The sequence below is a fragment of the Micrasema longulum genome, unplaced genomic scaffold (assembly GCF_059751315.1).
Source record: "Micrasema longulum isolate JH-2025_06_02 unplaced genomic scaffold, ASM5975131v1 h1tg000462l, whole genome shotgun sequence".
NCBI lineage: Eukaryota > Metazoa > Arthropoda > Insecta > Trichoptera > Brachycentridae > Micrasema > Micrasema longulum.
Genome location: NW_028277660.1, coordinates 449,414 through 469,002, shown reverse-complemented (window position 1 = coordinate 469,002; position 19,589 = coordinate 449,414). Strand labels below are relative to the sequence as shown.

Genomic DNA, 19,589 nt, shown 5'->3' with positions numbered 1-19,589 from the left:
GAAAACATTCCCTAGGGAGGAAATCCAGCCAGTCTGCAATCATTTGGACATACTCAAAACGTTGATAAAATAATTCTTATTCATTATAAATCAATCCTGGATTCAAACTCTTTAGTTTGAATCCAGGATATCTTTATATGAACTCTTTTTTTCTATGATATTTTGTTGCCCTTTAATAAGGAATATTTTTGTGTTTTTTTAAAATATTTTTATTTCTTTCTTATGTTACACAAAAATATTATAACTGTCCATTATTTATTACAGGAGCAAAAATTCATTAACATTTTCTTGTATACCCACGAACAGGCCACGCCTTTGTGGGATTTTTTGTTTGCTATTTTTTTATTAATATGTATTTCATTGCTATGTAATTATGCTTTATTTTTTTAATACTCTGTTTTATTATTGTTTATTGTAAAAAAACAAAATATTTGAATAAATAAATTAATACCACCGTTTATATCTTCCTACAAAAAAAAAATCTTTAAAGGGCGCCCAGCGCCCAGCCTGTTCTTAGTGAACGACGACACTAGCCAATTACCTCAGCTTATTACTCCATACAAAAAAGTACATTATATTTTACATCTTTAGCCCAGTCGCGGTTTTTAAGTCCTAAAACAAGCTTGCAGATTACAAATATTATTTGAAGATTCTTTATTTGGAAGATAGTATTTTGAACATTATTTCCAACGAATTATTTTTCTTTCTTTCGTTGTTTGAGTTGATTTTCACAGAACCACAGAATAAATAGCCATTTATAATTATATTACTGATGTATTACTTAATTATATGGAGGTGCAAATTTATGATCAATTTTTGTAGATTACCTATGCAAAAATTACCACTTGCCACTGATTCGTATTGGCTCTACTTAAGTGTGGTTTATAATATAATAGGAGGTAAATCTTAAACTCAGCAAGCAACTTGCCAAGACATATGTATGGAGCATATTGATGTGCGGTTGTGAGACATGGTGCCTTACCGAAAGAGATAAAAAAAGACTAGAGGCCTTCGAGATGTGGTGCTACAGAAAAATATTAGGAATTTGCTGGAGAGACCACATCACTAATGACGAGGTTCTCAGCAGAATCGAAGAAGCGAGGCACCTAATCAAAACCATCTCAGAGAGGTGAGCCCGATGGATCGACCACATTATGCGCCATGAGGATCTCCTGCATGACATCATAGAGGGAATGACTGAGGGGACAAATTACAGAGGGCGCCCAGGACGGGAATATTTGGAGCAAGTGTGCGAGGATTAAAACTGCGCCTCATATGTCAAGCTAAAGATAGAGGGCTGCAGAGAATAGAGACCAATGGAGGACGAGATGAAGGGCTTTGCTGCAAACCAATCCCAATCTATGAAGATTTGGATTTACTCGGACTTACCGTTGTGTTCGCTGAGAACCAGTTCTGGCGCGGTCAGGTAGTACTGTTCGCAGAGGAAGCGAGCGTTGTCGTACGCGTCTCTCACTACGGAGCCGAGTCCACAGTCGATGTCGATGCAGCCGATGTGGCGACTGCTAGTCACAGGGGGCGGCTGCTCGCTGAACAGTAGGGCTGAAGAAACAGAAGGTAATAATGCATTGACAAACTGAAATGTTTTGCATAGAAATTTGTATTATATTCCATGCGCGGTTCGTCCATATATCGGATGGAACCAATGCTTCCCTAAATATTTGACCTATAAACAATCAGTATATATTTTCTTTTCATTAAATAAAATTATCTATGAGTTAACTAATCCTTTAAATAACTAAAAGAAATATTTTGTTATTGGTTTGCTGTTTTGATCGAAGCCATCTGAGATGGGTCCGATGTTCATTCATTAATAAGTTCTAAAAAATTGTGACAACCCCACACACACAACCTTTCGACTGCGCAGTTATGCGCGAACTGGTATTAACTACACTGCATATTGTCTAATTCTGGATTACGGAACTGCGTAAGTGCTTTGCCTGAAAAATCTAAGCTTTGGCACCTAATTAAAATTTACAACTTCATTTGTAGTTTATAAATGACATCCTTGTTCCAGGGGTTTTTAGAATGTATTTATTATTTTTTATCATACAATTAAGAATAGTCAAGAAGAGGCATAGAATCATATTTAAATACATTGGGTGTTCAAAATCCCCCCACTTTGCCCCACTTTCACCGCACGCATTCGCGAAGTCGCCGCGTGATGTTGCCAGATGGAAAAAATATAATCATAACACAAATGTAAGGTAAAAAAAGAGGAATTTGTTCATTTCTCTAAAATTTTATTGTGCACGCATAAACATTGATTGACACAACAGAGTAGATAAGTAAAGGGTCCTTTAATAATAGTAATTGAATTAATGAACTTTGAACTTAAAATATAAAACAAATTTTATTTTACATAAAACGGATACTTGTATATCATGTTAAATAATATTTTACATTTAAAGATAATGTCGGTCAAATGTCCACCACGGCGTTGTTTAATCCTAGGTCCAATATTCATTAGTTCTCTCATTAGATGAGTAAAGTAGGGTAAAAAAAATTACTACCCTGGCAACATTAACGAAATGTCCATTTTGATTTCTTTGACAATCTGACAAATGGAAAAATAATTTACTTTTAAAGTAATGCGTTTGCTACTTGCACAAACATTTGCTAATTACACATGAAATGTGTTCCCATCCTGTTTCTTTAAGATCCCAGCAGTATTTCTACACTTTAAAACGACACAACACAGCAAAGTTGAATTCAAATCGGGAGTTGCGTACTGAGCGTCGTTTACAAAGAAACTAATGGGTCAAAACGTAAAACTACTATTTTAAGAGTAGTTTAGTCGCCTTCTGTTCGATGAGCGTATCTGTCAGATTGTCGAAGAAACAAAATGGAAATTTCGTTAGTGTTGCCAGGGTAGTACATTTTTTTACCCTACTTTGCTCATCTAATGAGAGAACTAATGAAAATTGGACCTCGGATTAAACAACGCCGTGGTGGACATTTGACCAACATTATCTTTAAAACATCGAATATTATTTAACATGATATAAAAATATCAGTTTTATGTAAAATAAAATATTTTTTATATTGTAAGTTCAAAGTTCATATTTTCAATTACTTTTATCAAATGACCCTTTACTTATCTACTCTGTTGTGTAAATCAATGTTTCCGCATGTACAATAAAATTTTAGAGAAATTAACAGATTGCTTTTTTTACCTTACATTTGTGTTATGATTATTTTTTTCCCCATCTGGCAACATTACGCGACGACTGTACCCATGCACGCGGCGAAAGTAGGGCATAGTGGGGGGATTTTCGGACACAGTCCGATGAATTCAAATATGATTCTACGCTCCTTCTGGACTATTCTTAATTCTAGGTGATATGTTTGGAAGCATTTATTATAATTTTTTAACAGTGATAATATGCAATGGCAATTGGATTAAAAAAACCTTCCGCTGGTATAACAAGTAATGATTAAAACGAGAAAATTCAGTCAGTCCCGTTTTCCTCGTAATAACCAAGTTCGATTGAAGTAGACACTTACTGTGCTGGTTAATCAGCATTCGGATGGAGATTCGGCTCATGTAGAAGCGATCCAGGAAGTACTGGACGCTGTGCTCCGTGCTGGAGTCCACGTCGTGACTGTCCTTCAGCTCTAGCACACCCTGCGCCATGGTCTGCACCACATCCGAGTGACGGTTGCGAATCTTCACAAGGGAAGAACAGAATCTGAAAGTTTTTATACAATTTCTTTAGCACCAAAAATAATATTCCGTGACTACTACTTCCGGCTACAACTGTGAAAGAGGAGGCAAGAAAATTAGAGCGATGACAGGGTATTAAAAGGGTTCTCTCGTTATTAGAACGAAGAGATAGTCCGTGTTGTGAAAGAGGTTGGTTGAGCTCTCTCAGATAAACAGGCGAAGTGGGATTATTTAAAATATTGTGAAGAAGTGATAGAATGTGAATGTTTCTTCTATGCCTGATGCTGAGCCAGTGTAGTTGCGTGCGGTACTCGGTTATGTGGTCAAATTTGCGAAGATCAAAGATATAACGAATACAAATATTCTGCAATTGTTCTAACTTATCAAGTTATTCAGAGTTAGCATCTGGATAACATACATCCGCATAGTCAAGGAGTGGAAAAAGTAAGCTCTGGACTAATGTTTGCTTAACATTAATTGGCAAGAAATTCTGTAATCTTTTAAGTGAGTGCAAACTGCTATAAAGTTTACGACTAACTTCGTTAACCTGATCGTGTCACCCTAAATGCTTATGAATGATAATACCTAAGTTTTTAACTGAAGTCATGAATGGAATTTCTGTACCATCTATTTTACTGTGTTGTTGACAATTATATTTTTAACGCCTTTTGAAAAGTTTGTTTGAGTCTTTTGTTTAGTTTTGTCTGGCAGTTTATTGTATAATTTCAGTCCCTGATTTATTAGTCTCGATTGTCCTTGTCTTGTTCTGGAATGTTGTGTGAGGTCGTGTTCTAATATTCTTGTATTATGTCCACGTTTATTACAATTTTTTTCAAGTTTTAGTTCTGTGTCTACAATAATATCAGTGGCTAACTTATAAATCAATTTTAAAGATTCGAGTTGAAAAGATCATTCACATTTAAGTGTTTGGTTTGTTTAAAGAGTTCTTTAGTTGGTGTTAGATAAAGGAGGTCATACTAGCTTCAATATTTTATTTTGCTGTCGCCTTAGTCTGTTTATGTCATTTTGATTTCCTGTTCCCCATAGTTGTTGCATTTAATATATTTTAGATAATATGAAATATTTACATATAGTAAGAAAGAAATATCCGAATTAAACATTTATGCTCCTAACTTTTATTTTACAGATTAAATTGAAGATTTTAAGATTTAAAAACATGCCCAGCGCAAAGATCATTATTATGCAAAAAACCGCACGTAAATCGGTTTAGCCGTTTAAGAGTTTAGTGACATCACATATACAGAATAATCATAACTTGAAAATTAGTGTTTCAGATATAAATTTTAGGAGTAAAAATACTTACTTTCTGAGTGTAGTTTCAGATGGATCATTTTTTTCAAACTGTATAATCTCATCAAAGGAAGTGGCGTACCATTGGTTCACGAGTCCCACGGAGGGCATGCGCAGAAGATTTTCGGGAAGCAGAGCAATCTCCTTCATTATGTTTGCGAGCCTGGAATAAAAAAAACTTATATACATACAAAGACTGGAGAAAAGAAACTTGCTTCGTCAGTTTATTGATGAATCTATATATTATTACTCTAGAAATGATTGATTGCATCTGTCCTGTACGGGCTTATTTTGCCCGCTGATGAATATTTTTTTTAGTATATGTACTTCAATATGTCGCCAAAAGTTTCGTAAGTGAGTTGAAAGTATGTCATTTTGGTTCATATATTGGATGAAATTTTGGTTTAACGTTTCACAAATCGGCCGCTAGATGGCAGGATATTTTAATGTTTTTATTTTGCTTTTAAAATAATATCTCAACCTATACATAAATAAGACTTGGTTTGTGGTGAATTATAACAATAACAAACATGCAGAAAAAGTAGCTTTAATCATATTTAATTTTTGTGTTCTCATCAGGAATCGAACCCGGAACCTTCCATGCGTGAGTCGAGCGTCTTAACCACTTCACCACGGAGGCCGCCAGGATATTTGATATGTGATAGCTGTGTGGTTTTTGAAGCGTTATTTTGAATGACTTATATATTATTATTCTAAAAATGATTGATTGTGTCTGTCATGAATGGGCCCGTATAGCACGAATTGCGCCAATCCACTCGGTCCGGTAAAATAAGGGTGGATAGACACGTATTTATGATTTTCCTTTTTGGTTTTATTTATTTAGTTTCTACACGCGGGTGAAAATTTTGCTTAAAGATCTCGAGTGGATATTAGTCGGCCGCATGGTGTACTGTTTCGTGTTTTTACCTGCCTATTGATAAATGTTTTTTTTTTAAATATCAATGAATCCACCCTATGTTTTTCTTTGCTCCGTAAAATGTAAAACAAGTCAGTGATAGCAGTACACAGACGTCGTTTTGTAAAGGGAATACACATGCACACAAACTCTCGTGATTTTATAACTGTGCTTCTGTTAAAACTGTTTAAAAAGTGTTTATTTGTGAAGATCAAGTGCCGAAATTTAACAATTTGTTAGATGAGATAATTCATTTAAAGCATTTTTTTATACACGTTATTATATTCAACGCTTTGTTCTAACCAAAATATATTCAAACGCCACAAACTCTCGTGATTTTATAACTGTGCTTCTGTTAAAACTGTTTAAAAAAGTGTATATTTGTGAAGATCAAGTGTCGAAATTTAACTATTTATTATAAAACAATTTCTGTACAATATAGTGCTACATATCTACGTTCATTTAAAAATACAAATGATACCCTTTTTTCTGTATCACGTAAAATTACTCGAATATCAAAAGTAATACACAAGTTTATCTGACATCTTAATCAAAGTAAAATAATAATAATCAGAAATTTTAAGCGGGAAACATGCGTCTAATAATAACAAACAAAATTAACAAGAAGCGGATAAATTCCTTGGTACCAACACTCTACACTACGCACGCAGATGCGTTTCTACTATCATCTCCCAGGGAACAGCCAAATGTGAACCAAATGTTTTTACGGTTATTTACTAGGAAAAGGACAATAGATCCTGTTTACTGCATACCAAAATAAAACAGGGACGAGTTTGAGTTTGAGTATCGTCAATTGTCTTGTTAACCTTAATAATAAGTTAAGGAATGCTATCTTTGTTAAGTTTTTTTATATTTTACTTTTTGTGCTGTTACATGTTCACTAATTGCCATACTTACTAGTTATTTGCTCAATGTATTATTATTGTCTTTTTTAAAATTATTTTTTATTATTAACTTTTTAAAATAATCCTTATGTTGTTGAAAGTCCATTTCTCGATGCGTTTTGAAGCTGCAAGACTTTTTGTGATGTTAGCTATCATATTATTTTTATCATACTATGTAAATGTTATCAACTATCAAATATCTAAATTTAGTAAATGGGGTCTAGAATTTCAACCGTCCATGCGCTCAGTAGCTGCAAGACTTGTTGTTATCTAACTTCTAATTTTATAAATTTGCTTTTTATTTCGTTTTTAAAATACTCGTATCACTTAAACTCTAAACTTCATTGTCAAATAAAAATTTTAAAAATAAAAATGTAAATAGTGGCTAGATTTCTTATTGTCCATGCGCTCTGTAGCTGCAAGACGTTCTGTTATCTAGCTCATATATATCATAATTGGAGACGAGGAACTATAATCCCAACCGTCCATGCGCTCTGTAGCTGCAAGACGTGTTGGGATATTTATTTATTGTACAGCGCCCTTGGGGTGATTTTCACAAAAATGGCGCTATATAAATTATCCAAACATTATTATTATTATTATTATGCGTCCTTAATTGTTTTGTAAGGCGCTGTCTCTCTCTTGCGTCCGATTGCTATCTCTCTCGCTGTCATGTCAAACGTTTTCAGGTTAGTTACATCGGTTAGTTCATCGGAAGATACTTTAATTTTCGTATATTTATACTAATTTTACTTTATACCGTATCGATATAATATTGGGTTAATGCAAAACTTATGACCGTTTTTTATGATCCTACAAAAAAAAAATATTCCTTAGAAATTATGATAAGTATCTTCTTTTAAATTATTCCATTGTATAAAGGATGCTTTCCCTCTACTTTCTATTCAGTTTTGTCCTGGCCAGAGTACAGTGAAGAGCCCTTGTATTTTTTCAAAATGTCAGTCGAAAAAGTGCGTTTACGTCATTGTTTACTTTATGAATTCCGTAAAGACAATACCGCGAGTGCGGCAACCGAAAGCATTTGCGAAGTGTGTGGAGCAGATGTCATCAAAGCTCGACAGGTACGAAGATGGTTTGCGAAATTCCGATCTAGGGATTTTTCACTAATTGATAAACCACGTACCGGGCGGCCATTGAAGTCTGATGACGACAAGTTAAAAGTCATAATTGACACTAATTCACGTCTAACCACCAGGGAGATCGCGTTGATGATGGGAGTCAACCAAACAACCGTATTAAGACATTTGAAGCGTATGGGGGTGGTTTCGCGGTACGACGTTTGGATACCTCATCAATGAGGAATTCCACTGTTTTCTAATATATATTTTTTCTATTAGCGTACTATTTAACTAAGCAAAAATACATTTTTTTTTGTGCGTTATTTACAAAGATATGATTTTTTAAAGTTACATTTATCAAATACCGCGCCAAATGACTGTAATCAGCGTGTCACTTTTCAGTAGTGACGTCATGAAACGGTTGGCGTTCTTACTTTCACTGACCTGACAAGAATCTATGGAATATGGCTTAGATTACTTCATTTAGTTGATCGAAATTTGCTCAGTTCTATGTTATGGTTGTTTTTACGAACGTTTCGATTTAGAAAAACCTAGAAAGTTGACATAATCTCTGGTTGAAATGTCAAGTTATACAATTTTTTTTTTCTATGGTCAAAACGTTCCTTACAAGGTGCGGGGGCTTTAAAGCGGAAACCGGAAATAGTACACACAAGGAGTGACGTCATTATTTACGATTTTAAAATGCTTACTATTTTTAACATTTTTAATTTATTTTTGCGTGCTCTTTTGAGATATTTCATCCTACTCCAAAATTTTTAAATCTTCGCGTGTACACGAAAACATTTTTAAAATTTAATTCCGGGTTGGGCTGGAATTCCTCATTGTCGGCTGCCAATTTATTATATCGTGTTTCGACGTGCGTTGCTTTTTGAAACATGAACCTTTTTTGCATCGTTTGGTATTGGGAGATGAGAAATGGGTCGTGTTCAACAATGTGACAAGAAAAAGACATTGGGCTATACCTGGACAAGCCCCATTAACAACTTCGAAGGCAGAATTCATAAAGTAAACAATGACGTAAACGCACTCTATCGACCGACATTTTGAAAAAATACAAGAGCTCGTCACTGTACTCTGGCCAGGCCAAAACTGAATAGAAAGTAGAGGGGAAGCATCCTTTATACAATGGAATCATTTTAAATAAGATACTATTCATCATTTCTAAAGAATTTTTTTTTAACTAGGATCATAAAAAAACAGTCATAACTTTTGCACAACCTAATATATTGAAGCTGCTAGTTCATTATAAAATTGTCATTTTTGTTGCTACATCTCCATATCCCAAACCGTCTTGACGAGACCCCGGCCAAACATGGCAACCCTCCCCACGCTCCATCAGGGTCAGATGAAGGAATGATGAATCCGAATTACCTGACAGGAAGCTCCTTCCGCAGGAAAATGAAGGATTTCCGTTCGCACGCATTCAAACCTGAAACGAAAGACAAATTAAATTAACACGATTTCGATAAATATAGAACAGAGGTGTGAAGGTGAATTATACATAACATGATGAGAATTTATTTTTAGCTTTGTACATATCGAGGCTATACTGACAGAATGCATTAGGTCTACAGTCCATAGAATTAAGAATAGTCCAGAAGGAGCGTAGAATCATATTTGAATACATCGGACTGTGTCCAATAATTCCCCCACTTAGACACACTTTCGCATTCGTATTCGCATTGACGCTCAAATTAATAGAACGATAAGTTCATGCTTCTACCAGCTGAGACGGGGATGAAAGTAGGCTAAATGCTGCGAAATGCGATCTCTCAGGCGAATGTGTGGTAAAACTATGTACGATAGATGCACAAATGTGGAGATCCGTACATTATGTATGGCTGAGATAAGCATTATCGACAAAATCAAGAAAGACGAGTTTGGACATGTAGAGTGAATGGACAGCGAAAGAACGGCTAAAAATATTTACAATGCGAATGTTGATGGATGCAGAAATAGAGGAAGACCGAGAAAGACATGGCATGACCAAATCCAACAAATACTTGAAGATGGACATGTCAAAAGTCGGAATAATCGGCGCGCGTGCATGAAAAGATCTATGAATGTAGAGGAAGTGAGATGTGTGTGCAAAGATTGAGCGATGTGGTGTTCTATCCTCTTGGCTACTCTTACGGGGAAACGGCGTGATGATTTGTTTCTGTTGTTGATGTGGCGCATAAGCCCTGTAGATGCCTAGACTTCTATATTACCTTCTTAAAAATGATCTTCATCTCTGTTGTAATATGTTTATAAACAATATGTAAATGTTTCCTTTAGACAGCAGTTCACAATGGAGTCCTGGTCCCGACTCTGATGTATGGGAGCGAAGGTTGGACTTGAAAAAACGGGTATGAAAGTAGGCTAAATGCTGAGAAAAGGGATCTCTCAGGCGAATGTGTGGTAAAACTATGTACGATAGATGCACAAATGTGGAGATCCGTACATTATGTATGGCTGAGATAAGCATTATCAACAAAATCGCTGAGTGAATGGACAGCGAAAGAACGGATAAAAATATTTATAATGCGAATGTTCACGGATGCAGAAATACACGGAGACCAAGAAAGACATGGCATGACCAAATCCAACAAACACTTGAAGATGGATATGTCAAAAGTCGGAATAATCGGCACGCGTGCATGAAAAGATATATGAATGTAGAGGAAGTGAGATCTGTGTACAAAGATTGAGCGATGTGGCGTTCTTATCCTCTTGCCTACTCTTACGGGGAAACGGCGTGATTTGTTTCTGTTGTTGTTGTATATCAATAATAATAAATTTATTAAAATTTCTGCTCAGTAACAATAATAAACGCATATGTAGATAATTTCAATATTTATTATCTACATTATCTACCTTCATCCAAACAACAGTGATCCATCATCATTAAAAAGATTTTTGTTTATTTTGATTGAAAATGTCACCAAAGATGATTGCAATCGGCAATAATTTTGCTATCGATAAAACTGTTCCGTCATTATCACAAGAACATTATCATGAATCGATAAATAATGTTTTTCACAATATTATTAATTGAACCGGCGTTCACTTTGTAACAATTTATTATAAAAATAAAAACAACGTTATCAGTGTCTAATATTTTATTCTATCATCATAGACCCGCGTTTACAACCAACAACTTAGCCAGTGGATGTCATATACGAGGTGATATACTATTCGATCACGCGAAGGTCACGCATTTCGTTTGTTTATTTCGAGGATCTTTTAAAAACGTATTAACTATAGTTCGTTTAATCTAAAAAATCACTAGTAAATGCTACAGTAATACGAGGGCGGGTTGATAATGAAGCTACCTAGCGCTAGATGGCAGCACAAACACAAAAAATAATTATTTTTTCCAAATAGCGATCTGTCAAACGGGAGCTGTTAAAATGTCACCCAAATTCATCGATTAGTTTATTTGTTGTAGTCGTTTGAAGTAAACAACTTTTGTGTTTCTTGAAAAATGGAAACAAGCGAATTTCGTGCAGTGATTAAACATTATTATTTGAAAGGGAAAACGGCAAAAGAGACAAAAGAAAAGCTCGATAAACATTACGGCGAGTCTGCTCCGTCAGATTACATGGTAAATATTGGATTGCTGAATTTAAACGCGGCCAAACAAGCACTGCAACAATACCATCATCAGGAAGGCCAAAAGAGGTGGTTACTGAAGAAGATATCCAGAAAATCCTCGATATAGTTATGAATGATCGCCAAGTGAAGTTGCGTGAGATTGTTGAAATGGTAAACATCTCATATGAACGTGTGTTCAACATTTTGCATGAACATTTGCGTATGAAAAAGCTATCGGCAAGATGGGTGCCGCGTTTGCTCAGTGTCGAACAAAAACGAGTTCGAGAGACCACTTCACACCAGTGTTCGGACATGATAAAGCGTAATCCTGTTGATTTTTGGCGTCGATTAATAACTGTCGATGAAACGTGGGTGCACCACTATACACCTGAAAGCAAAAATCATCGAAACAATGGGTGGAAGCTGGTGGAAGTGCTCCGAAGAAGGCAAAGGCAGTGAAATCGGCTGGCAAGGTTATGGCCACTGTATTTTGGGATGCACTCGGAATATCGCTCATCGATTATCTTGAAAAAGGATCCACAATCACAGGAAATTAATTTTATAATTTTTATATCTTTTGTATGCTGACATGTGTATATATATTTCTTGATATTTTTCTTATTCGGGCTATGTATAGCGTGTGAGCTCGCCAATATATGACAGTAAAAATTTTATTGTCTTTGAATTTCCTAGAGTTTTAACCATCGAAAAAAAGAAGATTGCAAATAAAATCAACAGACAATGGAAATTTGATGTGTATTATTTTAATAGATTGTTTATAACAGAAAAATACATAGAGAAATATGCATTTTTATTTTTTGTAATAAAACAGTCTAGTAAATTCGAATAAATAAAAATACGCTTTATATTAACAATATTAATTAAAATGCAAAAATAACATTGAATACTTGAAAAATAAATATTACTGAGTGTTACAAACATAATTTAAAAAACGGATAGCGATTAAAAGTAAAAACTATCTTTAGTTTAATTCTTATAGCGATAAATACATAAACATTATAAAACAGGAGTTATACAAATACAAAAATAATATTGTAACTAGGTGGCTACCTACACGGTTAAATTTCGATACACCACGCAATTTCTTATCTCGGCTACGCTATGTAAAATGAAAAAAAATATTTAAATTAATAATTTCATCACGTCATGAAGTCGCCCCTGGGTAGCGCCTGCTAACGTCAATCAAGAAAAACATCCTCGTTTTAATTACAATATTTCGGCTACGCCATAAATCTCTTTTTTTAAATAATTTCTCACGTCACAAAGTCGCCCCTGGGTAGCGCCTGCTAACGTCAATCAACAAAAACATCCTCGTTTTAATTACAATATTTTGGCTACGCCATGAATCTCTTTTTTTAAATAATTTCTCACGTCACAAAGTCGCCCCTGGGTAGCGCCTGCTAACGTCAATCAACAAAAACATCCTCGTTTTTATAACAATATTTCGGCTACGCCATGAATTTCTTATAAAAAATGTCAAAACGTCACAAAGCCACTCTCTGAGTGTCGCTACTGACATCATTTACAAAAACATAATTATTTGTGCTTTTTTCAGGTACGCAACATTTTTTTTAAATACACCTACCTAACCGATAAAATACTATTAGTAATTAGACCAAGGTGTCCTTTAAAGTTCCGTATGGCCAAATAATATTATTTATTATTAGAATATTATTGACATGTAGTTCAAGCATTGCTGCATTCACGTTGCTTTACTTCTGAGAGCTCAACTGCTATGTTTTTCTATGGTTATGTTAATGTCATCTGTCATGTATTGGCGAGCTCACAGGCTATACTTACGCCTCTTGTTCTTTTTATAAACTAAACAAAAGACTCAGACAAACTTTTTAAAAGATGTAAAAAATATTATTTTGAACAACAGAGTATGAATGAAAAATGTTTATATTATTTTTGTAAAATGAATGTAATAATCCGTAAAGGTTTTTAAATAAATTTTCAAATTAAAAAAAAAATACCCATGTTTAATTGTTTTTAAATTTGTGCATATCTAACTAACTCATTATTTTGTATATTTTATATCATAAAGGCACTTGTGCCGTATAATAACTTAATAAATACTCTAGGTCGCAGAGTTTTTAGGAGGGGGAGATGGATATTCCTCGATCCAGTGGAATTGACTTTCTAAGGAAGAAGTCCATGAGGATTATAAAAAGGAACGGTGCAAGGACGCAACCTTGGCGAACTCCGGTGGTGACCTCAAACCAAACTGTGGCAACTTAAGGACGCAAGACTTAATGTCTATTGTAATACTGTTTATAGTTTCTACTCGGCGATTTATTATCGTGATAAGCATTATTCGCTTGACGATAACAAAGGTGTAATATTCATATTTACGAGCAATATGAACGAGTAAAGTATTTGTTTAGCTGTTCAAAACGACCGATGTTTATATTGATAAGACATGATCATGGCTCGCATATGTGTGTATTTTTTGTGACGCGTAAAATGTTTGGTAGTTCAATAAATAAATTCTATAAATAATAAAATAAATCACAGAATTAATGTGAAATAACAGATGTTTTATTTAGATAGAACTCTCTTGTCAAACTAATGATGCCGGTTATTTGAACAACACTCAATTCATTAACGGAACGCCTTAGAGCTTAGTGCTTGGCCACAGTGGTGCAGCGTTTGCGGCACGACGCGGGCGCCTTGCCGCGCCCGCGCTCTCACTATGGACACTGTATCTGCTTGAAGCTATTTTCGAGGGTTAAAACTTTGGATGATTTTCGTGCTCTCCAGGCGGATATAATAAACGTATCTGAATGGGGAAGACGAAATAAATTATTACTCAATATTTCAAAATGCTCAGTTATGTCTTTCGACAGTGTCCGATTATGAACGCTATCTTCATCTGTATACAGAAGGTAAGTTTACCGTCTCGATATATACAGATGAAGATAGCGTTCATAATCGAGGCACTGGACGAGTGTTCTGTGTTCTGTCTCGAGAATTTACAGACAATATTTACACTGAGACTCATCGCAGTCATGTTAGACAGAAATCCGAAAGTGTGTTTATTTATTTGAACAAGTAAACATATTTTCGACGCTGAATTTTCCTAAAAAATTGTAATTTTTAGTCGCTAAGTGATGAACGGAATTACAAATAACGTTCTGATGTTCCAAAGGGCTTATTCTGACACCGTCCTAACTGGGGGTTTTTTCAAAAGTGTTAAAAAAAAAAGACAGGAATAAAAGCCATTTATAACAAAAAAGGTAATATATTATATAAATAAAACACGAGTGATACTTTAACCCACAAATTTGGAATATCCAGTGACCGGTTTCATCGCCTTCGCGACATCTTCGAGACTGGTATCTTTATTAAAATAGCATTATATCAACTCATTAGTTAACCCAAAGAAAATTTGTTGATAATGATCCTTAAGATAAAAATAACTTTATTTAATTTACTTACCTATAACTTTGAATTATCTATCCTTACCTCTGTTCTGTATAAATACATTTAACTCTTTAATAAAGATACCAGTCTCGAAGATGTCGCGATTTATTAAAATTCTATCGCTATTATTTTTTATCCAATTTATTTCTAAAATTTCCAATCTACCTAACTTTTGACCTTTATGTCCTATGTGTAATTTTTTTTTTGTTTTGGTCAAAAATTGGTCAAAATAAATAAGTGGAAGTGTACCAAATATTTTTTAAATTAATAACTTATATTTAAATATAAGTTATTACATCATTAAGATCATAATATTTAAATGTATTGCAACAGAAAGGAAAAACATTATTAGGAAGGGAATATGGAAGTCTGGACATTTACAGAGCTTATGGCCTGTCATTGGCTGGTTTAAGTGGCCACTTTTTTTTTGTTAAAAGAAATGCTAGCGTTCTTATAATTTACCCAAATATTTCAAATTGGGTGGCCATTTTCAACGAGTTGTAAATAACTCACTATTCGAAAATGGAAATCAAGTTGAGGTAGAGTGGAGTTTGAACCTCGGACCTCTGGCCCGTGAGTCCGCAACACTAGCCACGGGTCCACAACCCGATTACACACTGTGTAACATCATTCTGCCCATGTTTAAACATTTACATTTTCTCAACTCTTCCATCTGTTGACTTTTGTGAAGCAAAGAAGCTGAAACCTTCATTATGTCGGTGAGATTCATCCGGCTGAACCAAATCACTTACTAGGCGATTTCTCAATAATGTGTTCCCTCTCTGTTGCAATATATTTCAATGTGAATAACTCCCTAAGGAGGAAATCCAGCCAGTCTGCAAGCATTTGGACGTACTCAAACATTGTTGAATTAACTACCTGGTAAAAGAAGAAGATAAAATTTGGACAATTGAATTCAGGCGTTGCCTAGTAGGGTATTTGGTTCATCCGGATGAATCTCACCCACGTGATAAAGGTTTCAGCTCCTTTACTTCACAAAAGTCAACAGATGGAAGAGTTGAGGAAACGTGGATGGTTAAACATGGGCAGAATGGTGAATGTTACAGAGTGTGTAATCGGGTTGTGGACCCGTGGCTAGTGTTGCGGACTCACGGGCCAGAGGTCCGAGGTTCAATTAATTTATCCGGATTAATTAAGGATATTAACTCACTTAACTTCATTGACAAATAAAAAACATGTAAAGGGAGGCTGAATTTCTTACTGTACATGCGCTCTGAAGCTGCAAGACATGCTGTAATCAAGCTCTCATATGTTATACTTGTAATACATCATAATTGGAGACGAGGAACTAGAATCCCAACCGTCCATGCGCCCTGTAGCTGCAAGACGTGCTGGGATGGTTTGCTGAATCTTCTCTACCCCCTAGAAATTTGTTAATTTGGGGATTTTTTGAATGCGATGAAACTTTACTTCATAACCGGCACCTTTCTTCTCGGATTTTCCCCTTGGCTTTGCTAAACGCGATATAAAACAAAATACGCAGCAGCGTTGGGAGGATCATTACCGCGCTTCTTCTACGGGTAAAATCACTAAACCCAATGCCGGCTGATGCAGCAAACTTCCGACTTCAGCACTAAAGTACTTTCGAAACGATCCAAATGTTTACCGGACACGGAGCTATGAGAAGTTACCTATATAGGTTTAAATTAAGGAATGATGACTATTGTCCATGCGATGATATTTCTTCACAGAGTATCGAACATCTGTTATTTCAGTGCCCATTTGTCAGTTTACAACGCCATAATCTTGAAGCAGAATGCAGGAAAGATGGAATATCCTTAACAGATATTCACACTGTTGTTAAAAGTACTTATCACGCGCCATTGTTCTTGGACTTTGCAACAATGGTGATTGGACTCATAAAGGTAATAAACTAAAATCAGTGATCGAACATCCCATTTCCAAGACAAACAAAAACGATTTTTTCCGAGTACCTTAGCCTTGTACATGACACGTAAGGCTACTAAATACAGGGGTCCAAATATATAAATGTACGGCTCGGTGCATCGACGAGTTCTGCGCCTTTGACTTCTTACGAAACTTAAATACTTTTATTACAGGCAGTCAGAATAAGACGGATGTATCATCAGAGTAGAGCGTGCTTCATTTAGCGTCATAGCGTGATTAAATAATTGATTTTATGCGGAGCATATCTGGGACGCGGGACAGCGGACAGCCCGTGTATTGAGTGCAACTACAGGACTGGATAACTACCGATAACTACCTTTCTTCTTCAATCAGACATTAACTCTTTTAACCGATGGTGTAAAGTCAATAAATTAGAACTAAATATTAAAAAATGCAAAATAATGTCATTTCATAGAACAAAACAACCAATTTCCTTCGAGTACCTATTAGAAAACTCCAAAATTGATGTAGTCAAGTCCATCAGAGATTTAGGAGTTGTTTTGGACTATAAACTGACATACAACGAGCATATATATAATACAGTAAATAAATCACTGAAATTACTTGGCTTCATTAACAGAATATCCTCTGATTTTACTAATGTCCGTACAATCAAAACTCTTTATTGCTCAACTGTTCGCCCTCTTCTTGAATATGCCTCAGTGGTCTGGTCTCCATTCTATGTCAATCGCATAAATCACATTGAATCAGTCCAACATCGCTTGCTTCGAAAAATAGCGTGGATGCTTGGACTAGAGAGAGATAATTATTCTTATGCTGAAATAGTCAATGTTAAATATTTCTAGTCTACAAAAACGTAGAACTAATATTGACTCCATATATATGTTCGGCATACTAAATGGTATAATCGATGTTCCATCATTACTGGGACAAGTAAAATTCAATATTCCGACTCGTAGATTGAGAAACAATGAAGTACTGTTCATCGATCAGCATAGAACAAACTATAGCCTAAATTCTCCAATGACCCGCCTTTGTCGTATTGTTAACTCAAGACAGGATCTGGACTTTTTTGGTTTAAGTTTACAACGATTTAAACGAGCACTAAATAAATGGTCCAGATCTTGTCTCGATGTCCCTTATGTTTGTCGATGCTTCTTTCTTTTTTCTTTAAATGTTTTAAACTACTCTTTTATTGTAATATTTAAACCTTATAAATTGTATACATGGACAATGTCCGTTAATAAATAAATAAATAAATAAATAAATAAATATCTATACGAAATGACTATACTCAGAGACGTGACATGTGTGGGCCAGATGGCTTATATTATAATAGAATACGTCATTGTCATACTGATACACACATATACATTAGACATGCCATGAGCCCTCAACAATGCTGACAATGAACGGCTTCAGTTTTATGCGCGTACGCGGTTTCTGGACTATTTATGCGGTTAAGCATCATCAAACGCAAACAATAACAAGTTTCACTTCAAAACATTATAAAATAGAAGAAAGATAAACGACTTGTTGTGTTTATATAACACGAGCCGAACCCGGCAATGCTATGCTATTGCTAGATTTGAGTTTTTTTATTTATAAATCATATAACACAAAGTATTTTACAAGTATAATACGTTGAATTACATTCCCAGGAGTTGCAACAACTCAATTCGGGACATAAATAATATTAGCATTTATAAAATAACACATATTGAGAACAACAAAGAAACAAAGCAAGTTTAGCACCTTTATAACTAAATATACAACAACAATATATACGCCTGAAACCTTTTCTTACACAAGCAGAATAAATACATATAAAAAAACGCTTTTAAGAATAAAAAAAGTAGTGAATCTACTAAGGGAGATAAGGTCATTAACATCACATGCCATGCAGATGATGCTGCCATAGTGATGATGAGACATATCCATCTCAGTTAGTAAACATCTGGATGCCTTAGAAATGTATAGTATAATGAACACATGATTATTGGAAACATAATTCGGATATGCAAAACGTGTGTCAGACCAGATCATGGTGTATACAACAGAGGCGAGGATAGATAGAGAGAAAATAAAAAAATACACAAAACTAAATAGAAAAACCAAATAACTGCTTAGAACGCCAGATATGAAAGTACTAAAGGCAATCGCAGGGAAACCCAGAAGAGAAAGGGTCTAGAGTCAAGAAGTTAGACGGATTTGCGATACCCATTGAACAGTAAATAGATTATGGAGAGATTACGTCAGTAATGCCATTAATGGACAGCTCCAAAATCCCCTATACCATTGCCCACGAAATCCCGGCCGTTTGCCGTCTGCCCGGAAGACCACCAAGGAGCGGGAAGAACAGCTGAAACTCAAAGTCTCAGGAGTTAGCTTTTAGCTGATACCAAATTAATCGATCTTAACCGAGACGAAGAATAGAATTTAGAGTTCTGGCTGAATCTATTAAATGAACACAATCGAAAGTTTGATATCAATTAGGAAGTTCAGTGGTTTTTTTCAAATTTTTTATTTGTTAATAGACTGTTAAACAAAGTCAAAATTATTCTTTTTTAATTTTTACATATCGTATTATCGGTGCTACGATTTTTTAAAGTTTTGTATTTCTGAAATAACTCCGCGTGTGACGTCAGAGGTTCATTTCCGCTTATTCTCATTCAGTCCTTCCCATTGGTCCAGAAGCGACAAGCAGACCGGAAATCTTCCATAGCTCTCAGATCATAGGTTGATTCACATGAACCAGT

The 19,589-nt window shown here is 35.1% G+C and overlaps 1 protein-coding gene across 1 annotated transcript in view; it reads right to left on the bottom strand.

The window, feature by feature from the left end:
• Pdk (pyruvate dehydrogenase kinase) overlaps positions 1 to 19,589 on the bottom strand; it is a 39,195-nt gene that overhangs the window by 3,802 nt on the left and 15,804 nt on the right. The window contains exons 2-5 of the mRNA XM_088226725.1: positions 9,289 to 9,346; positions 5,010 to 5,159; positions 3,526 to 3,710; positions 1,390 to 1,560 (exon numbers count right to left, since the gene is read on the bottom strand). Coding sequence (XP_088082851.1) covers positions 1,390 to 1,560; positions 3,526 to 3,710; positions 5,010 to 5,159; positions 9,289 to 9,346 — 564 coding nt within the window. The remainder of the gene's footprint in view (positions 1 to 1,389; positions 1,561 to 3,525; positions 3,711 to 5,009; positions 5,160 to 9,288; positions 9,347 to 19,589) is intronic.